Genomic DNA, 18,986 nt, shown 5'->3' with positions numbered 1-18,986 from the left:
CACCTCATTGGCGAGTCGCCTGAATTCCAAATCCCCTTCACCAGTTTCCTGGCTTCTAACCTTCCCTGCTGACACACCCTCCGTGTCACAGCTAAATTGCAGATCCGAGCGGGTCCCCGAGACCCTACCCTGGATCTCCCCCTCCTTTCCTTCCAGTGCTTGTGGCAACGGCCCCTCCTCAGACAGGCCTTCCCGACCTCCCTGCTCACAGCTGTAACCGCACTTCCCCAGTGCCCCGGGCCCTTCCTTGCTTCATTCCCCACAGCATTCATCACCATCTACTGGAATAGGAATTGCACTCATTTATTTTGTTTATTGTCCACTCCCTGCCTTTTCACCGCAGTAAAGTACGTCAGCTGCTCAGAGGCGGGGATTTTCAATGCTTCGTTCGCTAATGACTCCTCGGTCCTGGCACAGAGCCGGCGCTCAGCAAACACAGGCCGATTGCAGGGATGCGGGAATGACCAGCCGCTCTCTGCTTGCAGGTCAGAGCCTTTGCTCTCTGGCCCGGCCAAGTCCTTTCACGTTCTGGCTCTGTATTCTGCTCCCACCCATGTCCCACCATGTTCCCAGGTAAACTCCGGGCAGACAGCACCACTGGCCACGTCCGCCCGCCGTCTGCTAGCTGAGGGCCTCTGAACGTGCTGTGGCTGCTGCCCCGAATGCCATTCCCCACCTTGCCCCGTCCTTCATCATGCTTTACAACACCTCTGCCTCTTCTGAAGCCCTTTCACATGGTACTATGATCAAACTGCCAGCCCTGAGTGTGTGTGGGGGGGGTCATCTTGCTCTCTCGATTCCCAAGGCTGTGGCCTGAGCACACAGTAGGTGCACAGAAAATGACTAGTGAGGAAAGGGAGCCAACCACTGGAGCCTCAGCTGCTTCACCCGTGAAGCCAGGCAAGGCTAGTCCTGCAGATGCCTGAAGATTAGAGATACCCGTTACCGTAACACCTGCCACAGTGCCTGGCACACGGTGGGCATTTAATCCCTAGTAGCTCACTCTCTGGAGAAGGCAATGGTACCCTACTCCAACTCTTGCCTGGAAAATCCCATGGATGGAGGAGCCTGGTGGGCTGCAGTCCATGGGGTCGCGAAGAGTCGGACACGACTGAGCAACTTCACTTTCACTTTCACTTTCATGCACTGGAGAAGGAAATGGCAACCCACTCCAGTGTTCTTGCCTGGAGAGTCCCAGGGACGGGGGAGCCTGGTGGGCTGCTGTCTGTGGGGTCGCACAGAGTCAGACACGACCGAAGCGACTTAGCAGAAGCAGCAGCAGCAGCAGCTCAGTCTCAGAATAAGGATGGTAAGGACTCATGCAGGATCTGCTGTTTCCATTATTCAAGGAGCCTCTAGCTGAAGTCCTGCCATCATGTGTCATCTTTGGGGGCCACACCGGTAACTGTCCACCCAGGAGAGAATTCCTGTCCTGTCCTGCCTTACCTATATTGGGCAGCGGGCAGCTGGCCCGCTGAGCAGAGAAAAACTCCAGTCCACCTTCATCTCAGAACCGACTGCATTTACAATCAGCATGCCATGGAATTGAGCACTTCCAGGGACATCAGGAAGCAACTGTGCCCATCTCTCATTTTACACCTGAGGACACAGGTTCAGAGAGGTTGACTGATCTACCCACGGTCACACAGCTAGGTTGGGATTTTGCTTTTTCTGTCCTCAATGCAGAATTTTACTTCTCTCTGGTTGAACTTACTGGACCCTGAAGAATTTGATCATTTAGTCTTAAACTCTCATTTGGGCTAAATTTGGATCATTTTCATCACTATATTGATAACTGAAGACAGCAGTTGTTGTTTAGTCACTAAGTCGTGTCTGACTCTTTTGCAACCCCATAGACTGTAGCCCGCCAGGCTCCTCTGTCTGTGGGATTTCCCAGGCAAGAACCAGAGTGGGTTGCCATTTCCTTCTCCAGGGGATCTTCCTGACCCAGGGATTGAACCCAAGGCTCCTACTTTGGGCAGCTGGATTCTTTACCACTGAGCCACCAGGGAAGCCCACTTGAAGAGAGAGGGGCACGTTTTTAACTTCATAATCTTCCAACCAGCAGCATCAAGTTAGTTTTAAATGCTGGGCAATGTGTTTACCAAGAATCTTCTCTGCTATTCAAACAGACAAAATAGAGGTGAACCTCGACCCTCTCACTCTTACTGTCTCCCGAGACAGGCGGCCCGCCATCAACACAGGGACAGCAGCGTCCTGCCACAGGCACTGCTGCTCTCCTTGAATGAGCCTCTCCGTGGAGAGTCCCAGGGGGAGCACCTCTGCCGTCTCCCCTTGGTCTTGGGCACAGGAGCTCTGGGCTCAGTTGTTCGGGTGGAAGGACGCAGCATCTGCCAGCTTGTGGAGCCCGGGAGCCCAGCGTGTCGGCAGAGAGATCAGGGAGACAAGTGAGGGGTGGCCCCGGCTGGAAGTGAACCCAGAACTCCCCTTCACTGTGAGTCATTAGCCACCAACAGACTAATTCACAACCTCTGGTCCCAGAGGAAATCATTACTCCTAATTATTATTATTAGGCATAATGACTAATTAGTAAAAATAGCTACCATTTACTGGGTGCCAACTTATGCCTGGTACTTAATGCATATTATTTCTTTTTTTCCCCCCCAGTTTTATGCTTCTTGGTTTTCTTTCTATTTTTCTAATTATAAAGTCAATATATGTTCAAGGGAAAAAATATTTAAAGATACGGAAAAGCAGAGGAAGGGGGAAAAAATTCACTCTTTGTTTCACCACCTAAACACAGCCAGCCACTGCTAACATGCTGGTGTTTTCTTTTCAGGATTTCTCCTCTGTCTGTCTGTCTATCCATCTCGTGAGTGTGCAAGTGTATGTGTGTGCGGTATATAAGGTTTAACGTAGCTGTCATCGTATTTTTACAAAAATTACTTTGAACTCTCACAGGGATCCCAGGAGTTGGGTATTAGGATCTCCATTTAACAGATGAGGACCCCCCAGACTCAGAGAGGGTAAGGAACTTGTCCAGAGTCACACAGCAGATACACGGCAAGAGAGGAGTTCAGATCAAGTCTCTCTGTGTCACCAAAACCGGTCTTTTCCCCATTCTTCCGTGTTGTTTCCCACTTGTGAAGGGAGAATGGGGATAGTTCTGATGCCATCCAACCCCTGCTACCCCAACTCCTCTGCCCGTGCCGGAGGGACAACCCTCTACTGGGAGACGTGGCTATAGGTATGGGAGACACAGGCAACTCCAGCTATGTCCACTCAACTGGCCAGTACCTGACTATGGAAAGCTTCGAAAGCTGAAGCTTCAATGAAGACATTCTTTCAGAAACTGGAGGGAATCTGTGTTTTCTGTCCATATAGATATCTGGAAAGCTGAAATCAGAAAGCATAATGAACTCATTTTTGCAAAGCATTTTGCATGAGACAAATACAAGTAACTTCTACAGAGTAGGTGCTGGGGGGCTCGGAGGGCCTTCCCTGGCCTGGCCTGCAAACATCCATGGGGAGCAAACAGTGAGGACCTGGAGACCACGTTTGCACAAATGGTTTGAATAAAACTGTAGGTCCTAAATATCCTTAAGTTGGTACCGAGAAGGTCGGCACATGGCACCTCCTCTGTGCTGAACCATGGCACAGGGCATCTAAAATCAATAAGGCACAGTGTCTGCCTGCAAGGAGCTCACAACTGGTACAGGGAGAGAGTTCCCGAAAGCTGTGGTAAGTGCTGAGACACAGAAACCTCTTCTGTTCCCCAAACCTCAAGGGCAAATTCCTAAAATCTTTAAGATGGGAGAATTCATGGTGGAGAAGTTCAGTTCAGTTCAGTTCAGTTGCTCAGTTGTGGCCAACTCTTTGTGACCCCATGAACTGCAGCATACCAGGCCTCCCTGTCCATCACCAACTCCTGGAGTCCACCCAAACCCATGTCCATTGAGTCGGTGATGCCCTCTAACTATCTCATCCTCTGTCGTCCCCTTCTCCTCCTGCCCTCAATCTTTCCCAGCATCAGGGTCTTTTCAAATGAGTCAGCTCTTCACATCAGGTGGCCAAAGTATTGGAGTTTCAGCTTCAACATCAATCCTGCAATGAACACCCAGGACTGATCTCCTTTAGGATGGACTGCTTGGATCTCCTTGCAGTCCATGGGACTCTTAAGAGTCTTCTCCAACACCACAGTTCAAAAGCATCAATTCTTCAGTGCTCAGCTTTCTTTTATAGCCTGACTCTCATATCCATACAGGACCACTGGAAAAACCATAGCCTTGACTAGACTTTGTTGACAAAGTAATGTCTCTGCTTTTTAATATGCTATCTAGGTTGGTCATAACTTTCCTTCCAAGGAGCAAGCATCTTTTAATTTCATGGCTGCAGCCACCATCTGCAGTGATTTTGGAGCCCAGAAAAATAAAGCCAGCCACTGTTTCCACTGTTTCCCCATCTATTTGCTATGAAGTGATGGGACCAGATGCCATGATCTTAGTTTTCTGAATGTTGAGCTTTAAAGCCAACTTTTTCACTCTCCTCTTTCATGTTCATCAAGAGGCTCTTTAGTTCTTCTTCACTTTCTGCCATAAGGGTGGTATCATCTGCATATCTGAGGTTATTGATATTTCTCCCAGCAATCTTGATTCCAGCTTGTGCTTCTTCCAGTCCAGCATTTCTCATGATGTACTCTGCATACAAGTTAAATAAGCAGGGTGACAATATATAGCCTTGACGTACTCCTTTTCCTATTTGGAACCAGTCTGTTGTTCCATGTCCAGTTCTAACTGTTGCTTCCTGACCTGCATATAGGTTTCTCAAGAGGCAGGTCAGGTGGTCTGGTATTCCCATCTCTTTCAGAATTTTCCACAGTTTAGGGGGACCAAAAGTGGGAACAAATTGATTAAAGGCCTTGATGAAAATCCTCTGTTCATCGAAAGAAAATAATAAAGAGTGAGGACTAAATAATATCCATTAGGTTGAGCTTCTATATCTTAAGTTTGGGAACAAGGAGTTGTCACATTTTTGCCCCTAGTCAATTTTCAGGATCTCCTGCATTTTGAACAAGATGTCTAGAATTTTTCTGGCTTTCCTGCAAAGCAGTGTTTAGATGGAGAAGGCAATGGCACCCTACTCCAGTACTCTTGCCTGGAAAATCCCATGAATGGAGGAGCCTGGTAGGCTGCAGTCCATGGGGTCGTTAAGAGTCGGCCATGACTGAGCGACTTCACTTTCACTTTTCATGCATTGGAGAAGGCAATGGCAACCCACTCCAGTGTTCTTGCCTGGAGAATCCCAGGGACGGGGGAGCCTGGTGGGCTGTCTATGGGGTCACACAGAGTCGGACACGCCTGAAGTGACTTAGCAGCAGCAGCAGTGTTTACATGGAGCCGCATTTCTGTGTGTATGTTTCTGTGTGTGTGTGTGTGTGTGTGCGCACGTGTGTGTGTTCCAGCACCTAAAGCTTTAAACTTCTCTAACTGAATATCCAAGAACTGTTGAATTCTACCTTCTGGATCCTAGCAGAGCTATAGGAAGCTGTGAGTGTGAAAAGCTTGTAATGTTCCCGCCTCCAGTTAGGTGCTTAGATACTCAGCAATTTTCCAACATGCCTGCCCCCACATTCTTGTCCGTAATTAGCGAGGGGGGACTTCAGCCCCACTTCCTGCCTCCGGGCCAAGGAGCCCACCCCATCGCCCCCTCACCAGGACATCCTCTTGACACGTGTCCGTCATCCAGAGCCCCCTGCACCGTCCTCAGCGCCCTCATCTCCATCGCAGCTGGAGCTGCCACTGTTCCAGGCCGCCTTGCTCCTCTCCCTGGTCCCCCTTGGCTTCCCAATGCCCAGACCTTCTTTTTTCTAATCATTCCCAACAGGAGTGACTCAAGCTTCTCATCTGTGGGAAGGGAAATGCCTGGACTCAGTGAGGGAGCTGGGAGGGCCTGTGAGGGTAGCTGCGTGGACCCCAGCGCAGGAGCACAGCCGGAAGAGGAAGAGACACTCACCCTAGCTGGGTTCAGATCCCAACAGTGACGCTGAAATGCTGTGTCACTCTGGGCAAGTCACTTAGCTCTTTGACTTTCTATTTTCTCATCTTTAAAATATAGATTCCTGGGTCGGGACGATCCCCTGGAGAAGGAACTGGCAACCCATTCGGCTGTTCTTGCCTGGAGAATACCATGGAGAGAGGAACCTGGTAGGCTATAGTCCATGGAGTCACAAAGAGCCGGACATGACTGAGCAACTAGATGACATGAAAATATAGATAAAATCCCCCTTGCAAAGTTGTTGTGAAGATGAAGTGATACTTTGTGTGTGTGTGTGTATATATATATAATATGAGATTATGCATATATATTTTTAAATAAAATGTTATAAAACACTCATTTTGCGTACACACACACACACACACACACACACACACCCCTCCGGTACAGACAATGGCTGGCTTAGGGCAATCACCAACTTCTCTGGGTTGGCCGTGTCTATACTTCCTAAATCTGTCATGAAGAACAGAAGCCACAGTGTAATTGAAAGGATTAGGTTAATGTAAAATATTTAAAGGAAATACTGAGGTGCATCTCTTTTCTTTGCTTCGAATGGAAAGATATCCATTCCGTCACTTTACAGCAAGGGGTTTGCAGGGTTTTCAGCACAGCGCAGGGCTACCAACTCCGACATGGCCAAAGCACACAGCGCAACTCAGCTTCACACACAAAGTCTGAAAGCGAAACACAAGTGGCTTGAACTCCCACATTCATGACAGTGCTCTCTTTGGAAACAGTGCTTTTCTTTGAAGAAGATGCTCACAGCCAAGAATACTCTCACATTTCATAATGATCATCAAAGGGACATCTACAACAGCTCGGCTCATATATTATTATGTGTTTGATACACTGCTCAATTAGACACATCAGCCAGCCCCTCGAAGCTGGAGTCCCATAGTCCTGAGGCTCCACTGGCCAGCTCCGACCTGTCCAGTCTGGGCCACGCCTGGTCCAGCACCTGGATCCTCAGGCACCCGAGCCTCAGTCCTATCGTTTGTGCTGTCAGCCTGGAATCCTCAGGCCTAAGCTGAACCTCAAGCTCTAGCAGCTCCCAGCCCCATCCTCACAGAGGAGGTCAGTTTCATTTGCTAGTTTCCCACTAGTTGGATGCCCTGACGTTATCCCTGCCTACCTTTTAAAATGTTTATTTATTCATTTTTGGCTGTGCCGGGTCCTCATTGCCTCATGAGCTTTTCTCCAGTTGTGGCAAGCTGGGGCTCCTCTGCATTGCAGGGCGCAGGCTTCTCACTGTGCTGGCTTCTCTCTGTTGCAGAGCGCAGGCTCTAGGGTGCACGGGCTTCAGAAGCCCCGGCTCCTGGGCCCAATAGTTGTGGCACATGGTCTTAGTAGGTCCTTGGCTTGTAGGATCTTCCTGGGTCACGGATTGAACCTGTGTCTCCTGCACTGGCGGGTGTATTCTTTATCCCTGAGTCACAGGGAAGCCCATTCCTGCCTCTATGACGCAGTCCTGCCAAGTCCTTACCTGCTTCCTCCACCGGGGCGGCAGACACCATTGTCCACATTCCTTCGTGCTATCTGGGTCTAGCTGTGCATGATCTGAGCTCATGAAACCAGGAGGTCATTAAGACTGGTTGCCTAGGCCTGGCCTTCCATGCTCCTCTGGCCCTCGCAGACCCATAGCCATGGACCCCAGTGAATCCAAGTCTGTTTGGCTGTGCACTTGCATTTGAAAAGCTTTGCTAACTCTCTGTATCATACTGCCCAGGGCCCCAGACCTCAGAATATACTGGCCTCTGATGTATGTTCCTACCCAGTGGTTCAGGTTGTGGGGGGTCCTCTCAAATATCGTTGGTGTTATTATTGAAAAATCATATCTTTTGGAAAAGACACAAAAAGTATAGAAATACGTAGGTAAGAGAACAAAACTCTCATATATCATCTCACCATCTAGAAATGATCACTTTTAATATTTTGGTAAATTTTCTTCCCTTCTATGAATATGATTTTTTCACATAGTTAAAATCTTACTGTGCATACAATTTTGTAGCCTGCTTTTACATTTAATATTTTATTATAAGCATTTTGCCATATCACCAAAAATTATTTATAGATATCTTCAATGACTGAACGACTATGCCCAAAGTTAATGGACATTTAGATCATTTCGGATTTTTCACTACTTAGAGAGCATAATAAATTGTTCTCACCATATAAAAACCCAGAAGTGAAATTTCTGAGTCAACAATTATTAACATTTTTAAGGCCTTCAATATATAATATGGCTTTAGTCTATGACCCTAGTAAGTTACTAAGGAATAAATTCGTAGTCTCCAGTTCAAAGTTTTTCTATCTATAATCTTTTATTTGCCCTGAAGTTAACTACTGAGATCACAATAAAATAGGGTGACACATTTTTCTATTAATTTCAACACAAATATGGGTTTAAAAATATTTCACATAGGAGTGTGTGAAACTAGAAGTGAAGAGATTAAGCAATATTTTCAAGTGACCCACAGTCACTTTCCCAATAATGGGAAATAGTCATTGAGATTTGTATCTTTAATTATTTTTTAGACTTGTCTTCTCAAAGCTATGAATCTGGGTCTGAGTCAGCACCCTAAACAACCAGAGTTGGAAACAGTGAACTCTATTTTTGAGTTTCTTGTGCAGATTATGAACTTGGGATGTCAGCTGCTCAGAATCCACTTATGTAATAAATTTTCCTTAATATCTGTCTTCCCCATGAACCCTCCCTGGATTCCTCCAGGCAGAATTAATCACCCTTCCTCCCCAAGCTCATCGCCAGTGTCTCATTTAACACTTACTTCGGTCTTTTTGTATTTGAATTATTTGTCAAGTCGCCCACTCGGCTGGGAGCTCCTAGAAGGCAAAAGCTGGTGTGGTTCCCAAGACTAAGCATAGAAATCAACTCATAACAGGATAAGGATTGATGTTCAGCTTGCCAGTAAGCACGTGGGCTGGGCCTCGTTAGGAATCTGGTATACAGAACACTCCTAAAAGGGGAAGTAGAGGGAGATCCAGCGCCAGCCCACAGGCTGTCCTCAGAGCAATGGCCAAGAGAAGAGGCTGTTTCTTCTAAAATGTCCGTGGCTCCAAAATGAAAGGAAAATTCACTGGTGATTTTACAGATATTTCTGGAGGACGTTCCGGATAGTAGGACTGTGTTAGGTGATGGGATCCAGGGAGGAATCAGCAGTTCTTTCTGCCTGCCCAGAGCTCATGGCAAAATCTGCAACAAATAGAGGTTTCCAAGGGCTTCCCAGGTGGTGCTAGTGGCAAAGAACCCACCTGCCAATGCAGGAGACAGAAGAGACATGGGTTCGATCCCTGGGTCGAGACGATCCCTTGAAAGAGGAGGGCATGGCAACCCACTCCGGTGTTCTTGCCTGGAGAATCCCATGGAACTGAAGCAACTTAGCACACATGCACGCATGCTCTTACTAAAGTTATCCACAGGTGAGGGTAAGGATACATGCAAACACCAACGTAGGATAGGAGATCATCCGGTCTTCCATTAACCAGAGACCACCCTCTTTAGTCAGTTCGCTACAAATCACTCAAGATGCCTTCCAGCCAACTCCACGAGTCAGCCCTGGCCACATCTTGAGCATCGGCTCACTCATTTCCATTCCGAAGTAACCTTCCGAGGATAAGTCAGACCTTTGAAATCTGCTAAATCTTACAGCAGATTTCTCTAGGGATTCTCACACACATGCTGGTTTGCCATGAAAAATTTATTACTTCTAACCAAATGGATATTTTAAAATATGTTCTACATAATTGGGATAAAATGTCAAAGGCCTAGGGATAAAGATCCATTAAGAAAAAGCATGTTGTGGTGGAAAGTTTGGGAGTGAGATGGCTGGGGATAAAACCATCATCACCACTCTCTGATGAGTAATCCTGTGACACTGATAAGTTACTTAAACTTTGTAAGGTTCGTACTGTCATCTGTATAATAGGGGTAACGAAACATACCACCAGAAGGAGAAAGGAGGAAAAGAAGAAGGAGAACAAAGAAAAGGACCATCTGGGCAGGTGAGACGGATGCCTAGCATCCGAGCAGAGGGCGCATGGACCATTTAAGAGAAGGAAGGAGAAAACTTCTAGCGGGTGGAAGGATGAGCAGGAGACGTGGCATCCCATGATGCAGATTCCCAGGCTAGCCTGAGTCCCAGGGAAGTCCGTTTCCCTCTAACCACCTCAGTTTCCCATCAGTAAATTCCGCAGGCTGGAATACATCCTGAGAGCTTGTCCCAGTTCCTACATTTTCTCAGACCCTTTGTTTCTCTCTTCTGAAGTGGGCGAGGCAGGAACAGATATCCAGCTAAGGGCAGTGCCAATGCAGACCCACCTCAAAACGGCACCCCCTTGGGCTTTCACGGGTCCAGATTAGAAACAGCTAGCCTAGCTCACCAAGCGGAAGATTTCATGCTCCTGAAAGAGCCTGCCACGTGCTTGTGTTTCGTGAGCAAAGAAAAAAGATCCATCTCCCATTCTGATGCTACTGCGCCGGAAATTCATAAAACATTGAAGTGACTGATAAAGTCATTTTTCACGTCAGCGGTGGTTTTCTCTACTTATCTCTGCATTTGCCTGTCCATCCAGTCACAGATCCCTTCAAGTGCTCAGAACATACATTGTGAGGACCGCCAAGCAGAGATGTGGCTTGTCACCTAGGAGCTGGGGTTCCAGGCTTTTCTCTGTGGCTTGTAGGTGGCTGTCGACTACCTGCGTCCTCTCATCATTTTCTCTTCTGTGTGTGCCTGTGCCTGAAATTTTCTCTCTGTATACGGACGCCAGCCATACTGGATTACGGCCATCATAATGATCTCATTTTAACTTGATTATCCAACGCCCCCATGCTCCGAATAAGGTCGTATTTTGAGTTACTGGGGGTTAGGATGTCAACACAAATTTGAAAGAGGGGGGGGAGGGTGTGACACAATTCAGCCCACAGCAGGCAGTCCGTTCATTCATTCATTCGTTTGTCCATTTGCTTGTTCATTCACGCTTCCAACCCTACTCAGGTATGTCACATGTGCCAGGCATTGAGGCGGGTACTAGATACAAAGTTGAACAAGGGAGTCCCAGCTCTGGATGGATGAGCTCGTGTTGGGTGGGGGCGTGATCCATCCACAGAGAGTTCACTCCATACGCCATAAGTGTGGATGGAGAGGTGGGCACAGGGACCGTGGGGGCACTCTGCTCCCCTGGGAGTGCAGGGCAGGCTCCTGAGGTTCCCAGGAGGTAACTGAGAGATGAAAGGCTTGGGTAGAACCTTCTAGGTGGCAGACAGGAAGAAAGGAAAGCCTGGATTCCACCCAAAGGAAACCACCTGTATAAACAAACTGAGCATGGGAGGAAACAGCCTAATCCTGGAACTCGAGAGATGGGGATGGAGCAGCAAAGAGAGGAGAGATTCTGGGTACGGGCTGACCCAGGCCATCACCATGAGAATACCAGGCAGCAGAGAAATCTCCCCATCAGAAGTCAGGCACCCAACCCCCTCCTCCATGTACTCAGAACACAACTAGGAGGCAAGTGAGGAGTCAAAGTCAAGATCTCCAAGTTTACGACCTGAAGTTCTGCCCTGTAAGTGGAAGGAGGGCCTCTTGGGGCCTCACTCCTTACCTATGGACTCTTACTTTACCCTCACTTCTAACACACATGGTGCTCTGATTCCCAGACGGTCACACAGCACCGCTCAGCCAGAAAATTATTAATATTCATAGAAGGGATGAGCCAGGATGCCACAGCCACGCAATCTGCCATACATGAAGTGACAGCTGCCAGCCTGAAAATGGAGGAAGCAGAAAAACTCTCTGGAGCTGATGCAAGACATCTTGGGGCTCTTCAGGCGCACCAACGCATCACAGAACAATCTAAAACCAGTTTGCGAGATCATCATTCAAGTAAAAAGTCAAACTCGCCTAAATATATTTAAGAAGCCAATATTCTCAATAAAAGGGAAAGGGTTTAGTGCTTAAAGGATTAAACACAAGACCAATTAGAAAATATGGGGATCAAAGCCTCATTCCCCCGAGGGTCTCCAACAGCCCAGGTTTCACTGTAGTGACAAGGACCAGCTGCGGCTGAACTGTATGTGCTCAGGGACTTCGTTTTCTGTAGGAAGCGACTTCAGAGATCACTTCAGCCAAATCTTCATTTTCAGATCCCAGAAAATGAAGCCCAGTGTGGGGAAAGGACTCACCCAGAACGGCTCAACGAGAAAGGAACAGAGGGGCTTGCCTGGTGGCTCAGTGGTAAAGAGTCCTCCAGCCAGTGCAGGAGATGTGGGCTCAATCTCTGGTCTGGGGAAGATCCCACAGGCTGCAGAGCAACTAAGCCCATGCGCCACCAGCACTGTCTGAGCTCCAGAGCCCGGGAGCCACGACTACCAAGTCCACATGCTGCAGCTACTGAAGCCCACGTGCCCAGAGCCTGTGCTCGGCAGCAAGAGAAGCCTCTGGGGTGAGAAGCCCTCAAACTGCATCGAAGAGTAGCCCCTGCTCGCCTCAACTAGGGAAAAACCTGTGCAGCAACCAAGACCCCACACATTCAAAAAGAGATAAAATTATATATATATATACACACACATGAAGGAACAGAGCCAGAGCTGGAGTGAGCTTCTCTTGACCCTGTCTCCTGGGACTTAGGGAGACCCCGGATGAGCCCGACCGGGGCGGCTCTGCAGAAGCAGAGCCAGCAATGTTTCCAGACAAAGAGAAATCTGGAGAAGGGAAAGGGCCATGTAGGGTCGCCCAGGTCGGGGGTGGGGCTGGGGGTGGGGGTGGGGACTGCTAAAGACACACCTTAAAGATCCTTTCTGGGGAGCCACACTTCTGTTTGTACTCATCACCTCCGTGGATCCTTACAGCAAGGCTGGGTGCAGGGCAGAGATGACTACTCAACGTACAGACTAGGAAACTGAGGCCCGGGGTGGGTAACTAGTTGGTCCGCACGATACAGGGTCAAGTGCAGGACCACGTCGTAGAACTGTGGTCTCCTACTCTCTGTAGATTCTGAACGCTGGTACTTTAAGAGGCCCCAGCAGTAGGTCCTTGGGGAAACCAATCTGCTTGCTTTGTGCACATGACCTTGGGTAAGTCTCATATTTGGACACTCTCTCTCAAGGCACATCTGAGATCACTCAACTGTCACTTGGGCCAAAGTAGGTTATTTATCTGCTGTGAGCACTGTGGCTTGGTTTCAATTCTCATCCTCAGAATAATAGTCCTTTAACATTCTGTCTCCGCAGCAACCGTCCCTGTATTTCGTACAGTGCTTTTTAGAAGCTTTGCAACTCCTTCACAGCTTCCTCATCAGCTGAGTCTAACAGTTTGGAAAACAGAGCACTATCACTACAGCTTCCAACCAAACACCGATTCTAGCCTGGGACAGCAGCGCTTTTCTTTAGAAAACATTTAACGTTAAAACAAAGGGTTGTGGGTTTGGAGAGAAACTGATGTTTTGAGCTGTCAAGTCAGTTGAAAATGCTTGGGGAAACATTGTTTTTAAGATAATGCTTGTTTTGTAGGTAGGTACAAGTTCAGTGGGGTTCTTTTTCCCATAAATTAACATTTTTTTAGATTACATAGGGAAAAACCCAATACCTTTAATAGTCTCAAACATAATCATTGTTTTGACTAACGAGTCATTTTTGCAATACTAAAAAGGCAAATCATTCAACGTAACTATGCGGTTTGCATTTCTTTGTATTTTTAAAGGGCGTGTGGTGGGTTTGTTCAATGAGAGAGTCAGTGGTAATCATATAGACATTTTTTTAATGGGTGAGGAAGCTGGTTTTTCAACATTGGTGCAGCTTCTAATTGGTGTACAGCTCTTTGACGATTACGGTGATGATCACACACCTGTATTTGAATAAACCCTGAGACTTTGCCAAGTGTGTTCACCTCTGTGCTAGCCCTGGTCCTTAGCGACACTGCTAGGGAGGCAGGATAAAGATGCTCAGATGGGGCGTCTGAGCATTTACTCAGCAAACATGAGGGAGACACAGCGCCCCTCCACCCGGGAGGCGTAGATGAGGCCGCAGGCCGGAAGGCAGCCCGGGGACTGGGATCTGGCCATCGGGACACCTCTTCCAGAGCATTTTCAGCTCTACCACCTGCTTCCTCTCCGATCTGCAACTCCACTGAAGCAACAGCTGTAGTTCCTTCTAGAAGATACACCTTCTGGTCTGAATGTTTTACACACCTCAGTGGGGTGGCGGGCACCCCGTGGTCCCTGCCCGGCCTCGGTGGGCTAGCTGAGGATTATTCAGGGCACTTTGAATCCAGCTCCCCAGAGGGCGCGCCCACATCAAGAGACACTCTGCCCTCGTGGTTCTCCCTCCCCACTCCTCCTCCCTGTCTAGAAAACCACTCTGCCCATAATCCTCCAACTATGAGATACCTCTCTCTACATGCCTTTGCCTTTGCCTAAGCCCTGCTGGGCTTCCCTGGTGACTCGGATGGTAAAGAATCTGCCTGCAATGCAGGAGACCTGGGTTCTATCTCTGGGCCAGGAAGATCTCCTGCAGACGGGAATGGCTACCCACTCTGGTATTCTTGCTTGGAGAATTCCACAGACAGAGGAGTCTGGCGGGCTACAGTCCATGGGGTCGCAAAGAGTCAGACACAATGGAGCAACTTAACACTTTGACACATTTTTCTGCTCAGAATTCCCCTATCTGCTGAGGTATCCTGCTAGCCTCTCTATGTCATTATAATGTAGCAGATGTCACCACTCCCTTCTCTGTGTCACCCCTGTGCCTTGTTGGCCGTGTCACCCTCAGCTGTGATTCTCTTATTTCTTTGTCTCAATCCCTTCTTGGGTCTGTGAGCACCTTAAGAGCATCGGCTGTATCTTATGATTTTCTTTATCCTCAGCCCTCTGTCTCGAATCTGGCATGATTCAGTTATTCAACAACTATTTCTTATACGTATAAATAATATTAAGCATTCAGCAAGCACCCTGGAGGTGATGAGTTCTAGGCACTAAGGGTATCTCCAACCTTCACAGTGATCTTAGGAGGTGAGCATTATTCACCCCCTTTTACAGATAGGACCTTGAGACTCAGAGGAAATATATGACTTGTTCAAGATCAGAGTCTGAAAGAAAGAACCAGTATCTGAAGACAGGTTTGTCTGCCTTCAACGCTCGGTCTACACCAAGACTCTGATTCAGCTGGGGTTTCCTTCACGGGGGTCTTTCCTGCGATGTTAATAAGGAATGCAATGACCCTGGTCACTGTTTCCATTCTCCACTCCAGAGAAACAGAGGCCAAGTCAAGGAGGGGGTTCTGTCTCTGATCTCCGGGTAATGCATTGCTGACACCTTTATTTCCGTTTGTTTTTTCCTAAGAGCACTTTCTACAGCATGGATCAGAACAACAAGATTTGAAGGACCTTGCTGCTAGTCATCTCGACTCTGAGTTTCATTTTATTGGGGAACAGTCTGACTGCTTCTGAAAATGGTCAAAGGCCAGATCTTACCGAGACTAATTATTTCTTTAAGACATACAGATACATCCGTTGGTGAAAAGAAGACCAGGAGGCAAGGTTAAATTACATAGTACATCACTGTCCCCAGCCCATTCATCTTGCCACTCTGTCAGTGTAAAAATTTACAGCAGAGATTATCTCTTTGAAGGAGTTCGGGTCCTAGAAAATACAAGGTAAATTTTAAATAGATTTTTAATTTTAATGAAAGCTGCAGGGAATGCTGTTTATGTTGCGTATCTTTCATACCTGGTGATTAAGTTAATTTATGCTTAATGGAAAAGGATATTTCTAATCCCCAGACAGGCTTGACATCTGTCTAGGAATGTGTTTTTGGAAGCCTTAAGCTCCTTGTGATGGATGTAATAAAACCAAGATGCTACTCAACTGACACCTGAAGGCTGTGTGCAAGGAGGGCCAGGGATATTTCGTCTCTGCCCAGAACTTGTGTTGAAATAAAATCAAAGTCCCGTGCATTTCATTCTGTCAGCCCTTTAAAAATCGTGTCTCCTGCTCTTTCGTGGTGTTCCTTGGACAGGCCCGAGGGAAGGAAGCTGGGCTCTGGGGCTCTGGATGGCTTTGTGCTCCGTGAAAACTAGCAGTGCTGGAGCCCCTCCTCCATCTATGCGCCTATGCTCTGCACGCACTATCTCATGTAACTCTACAGCAATCCTGAAAGCGATCCTGACAACTAGTATCCCCACTTTATACTTGGGGTTCTTTATCACTAGCACCACCTGGGAAGCCCATCTTTGGAGAACTAAAGCTCAAAAAGGTGGTATAATCAGGACTTCCGTCATGGTCCAGTGGTTAAGAATCTGCCTTCCAATGTAGGGGACTCAGGTTTGATCCCTGGTCAGGGAACTAAGATACCACATTCCATGGAGCAATTAAGCCCGATTGCCCCAACTAGAGAGCCCATGTGCTGAAAGTTCAGAGCCCACAAGCTCTGGAGCTCGTGCACCAAGCTAGAGAGAGAAGCCTGCACACCACAATGAGAGGTCTCGTGTGCTGAGACTAAGACTCGACAGAGCCAAAAATAAATAAATAAATTTTTTTTCAGAAAAAGGTTGCATACTCATCTGGAGGATACAGCTTGTAAGGGTCCAAAATAGCATTTGATCCTAAGACAGGCTGCTCTTGTTCTTTCCCTGATATTACATATAGGGTAGGAGTCTGCAAACTATGGCCCTTGGGTCAAAAACAACTTGTCATCTGGTTTTTTTCTTTTCTTTTGGCAGCATCACAGCAGGCAGGATCTTAGTTCCCTGACCAGGGATCAAACCCGCAATCCCTGCAGCAGAAGTCTTAACCACTGGCCCGCCAGAGAAGTCCCAGTTTTTATAAATAAAGTTTTATTGAAACTCCACCACATCTATTCGTTACTGTATGCCTGTGGCCAAATGAACTAGATGAGACAAATAATATGGTCAAGGAACTTAGTTTACAGGAAGGACTTTCAGATGAAACAGTAAGTTCCTGTGCTTACCATCTCAGCCACCCTCCACCAGTAATATCCAGTAACGGAGCCAGAGTGTGCCCTGCCCTGCGCCTACCCAGCACATCCCTCAGGCTTTCCAGGCTCCTCGTGAAGACCTCAGGAGCACCCACGACTGGTGCCGAGCTCTCATCACCAGGCAGTCTCTTTGCCTCCTCCCTGCACAGGCTCCCAAGGGGCCGCTTCCACTGCCCACGAGGCTGCTGGGAGAGGAGGCCTCGCTTCTGAGCTGGGCTGTCACATGAGTGCTGAGCCAAAGGACTGGCTCTCTATGTTTTCTAAACTTCCAGGCCTTCCGTGGAGAGATGAGGAGGGCTAAACTCCTTGAAGCCATGGATTATATCTTATTCAACTTTGAGTCCAAGCCTTGCAGGTAGTAAGCACTTGCTCAGGGAATTTTCTTGTGATGGTCGAGGCCCTATTCTAAGGGTTGGCAAACAGGTCCTGTAAAGGGCCTAACAGAGAATATTTCAGGGTCCAGGGGATATCCTGGGGTCCCCTGCTTTGTGCCAAGTATCTTACTGGTCCTCTCACCCAGATACATCAGCTCTGCTTCTCACCTCCTTCTCTGTAGCCTCTTAAAATCAATGCAAAGGACCAAGGACAAGAACAGATGTCATTTCCTCTACATGCCCACCCCACCATGCTGCTCCTCATGTGAACAAGTCCTCTTTCCTAGTGACACTCTGGATAGACACTGGCGGTGGTGGTGGGAGGGAGCTGCTGGTCAATGACTCTGTGCAGGTGATCCCTGGATGTGAGATTAAATATTCACCCATATGATGGGTGAAAAGAGAAAACAAATAAGGTGTGTGTGTGAATGAACATGTCGGTCCCTTCTTTTATGAATTAAGTTAGACCATATTCAATTGAAAATATTAAATGATTTTGACTTATAAAAATGTCCATTTCACATGGTTCAGACTAAAGATTGACACTTAATTTTTTTTAATGTCCTTAGCTGGAAAAATAAAATGTTGCCTATTTTCTTTATGTTGTCTCCACGATTTTTGAAAAAAAAATTTTATTGATTTATAAAGTCTGAAAGTCTAGAAATTACTCATCTTATACTAACAGCAGCTGGTTCCAAAACACCCTCATAAAATTTGGCAGTAGCTATCAAAATTTAAAAATCACATACTCTTTGACCCAGAAATTTTCTTTTTAGCAGTCTAGCCTGCAGAAATCTTGGTATGTGTAGACAAAGACATAAGCACGCACGCACACACACACATACGCACATACGGGGATTCCTGGAAGTACTGTTTGAAATGTGGAAAAGTGTAAATAAGTTTAGCACCCAAAATCAGGGTATTGGCCATAAAAAGTATGTTAACCCCCCAAACTGGTATAAAACTCAGGCCAGAGAAACAATGTCTAGCTCTGGATCAATTGATACTAAAGATGCTTTCACTATAATGATAAGTAAAAAGAACAAGACATAGATGCCATGTGTACATTACAGTTCAGAGCCTGATTCCATTTTTTGTAATGATTATAACAGAATGAATTCAAATAAAGGTTAAATATCACATTAAAAAGTTTGGAAGGATAAAAGCAAACTGATTACAGGATTCATTACTGGAAAGTAGGGCTGGGATTGAGAGAAAAGCTGAATGGGATGATTTGCCTTTTCAACTTACACAGTTTATATATTGTTTAAATTATTGACAAGGAAGAATTATTATTGCTTTTATCATTTTTTAAACAAAGAAAGAAAGAAAAACAAAAGCCTGGATAGACAGTGGTTATACAAAGAGGAATGAAGGGGAATATGGAAAAAGGGAAAATTCATTTTGACTCTGGGGTTAAGGGGGGGATGTCGGAGGACATGCTTTCTGAGCTGAGCCTGGAAAGATGGCCAGAAATAAGAACAGAAGAATAACATCACAGTTGAAAGAATTGTGAACTCACATTGAGTCCTGAAGACAGCTAACCGTGTTAGACTTTGATCTGTAACTGACGACAGTCAGACAGCTGGAAAAATT

The 18,986-nt window shown here is 47.0% G+C and overlaps 1 protein-coding gene across 4 annotated transcripts in view; it reads right to left on the bottom strand.

The window, feature by feature from the left end:
- Positions 1 to 18,986, bottom strand: part of TTLL11 (tubulin tyrosine ligase like 11) — a 268,323-nt gene that overhangs the window by 65,062 nt on the left and 184,275 nt on the right. For 2 of the 4 annotated variants that reach the window (XM_069582544.1, XM_069582543.1), the window contains exon 7: positions 3,259 to 3,357. The exons of the other annotated variants lie outside the window; for them this stretch is intronic. In XM_069582544.1, coding sequence (XP_069438645.1) covers positions 3,259 to 3,357 — 99 coding nt within the window. The remainder of the gene's footprint in view (positions 1 to 3,258; positions 3,358 to 18,986) is intronic. 4 annotated transcript variants of the gene reach the window in all.

Source organism: Ovis canadensis, chromosome 3 (assembly GCF_042477335.2).
Source record: "Ovis canadensis isolate MfBH-ARS-UI-01 breed Bighorn chromosome 3, ARS-UI_OviCan_v2, whole genome shotgun sequence".
Classification (NCBI taxonomy): domain Eukaryota; kingdom Metazoa; phylum Chordata; class Mammalia; order Artiodactyla; family Bovidae; genus Ovis; species Ovis canadensis.
Note: the sequence above shows the minus strand (reverse complement) of the source record. Positions and strands in the feature narration are given on the sequence as shown.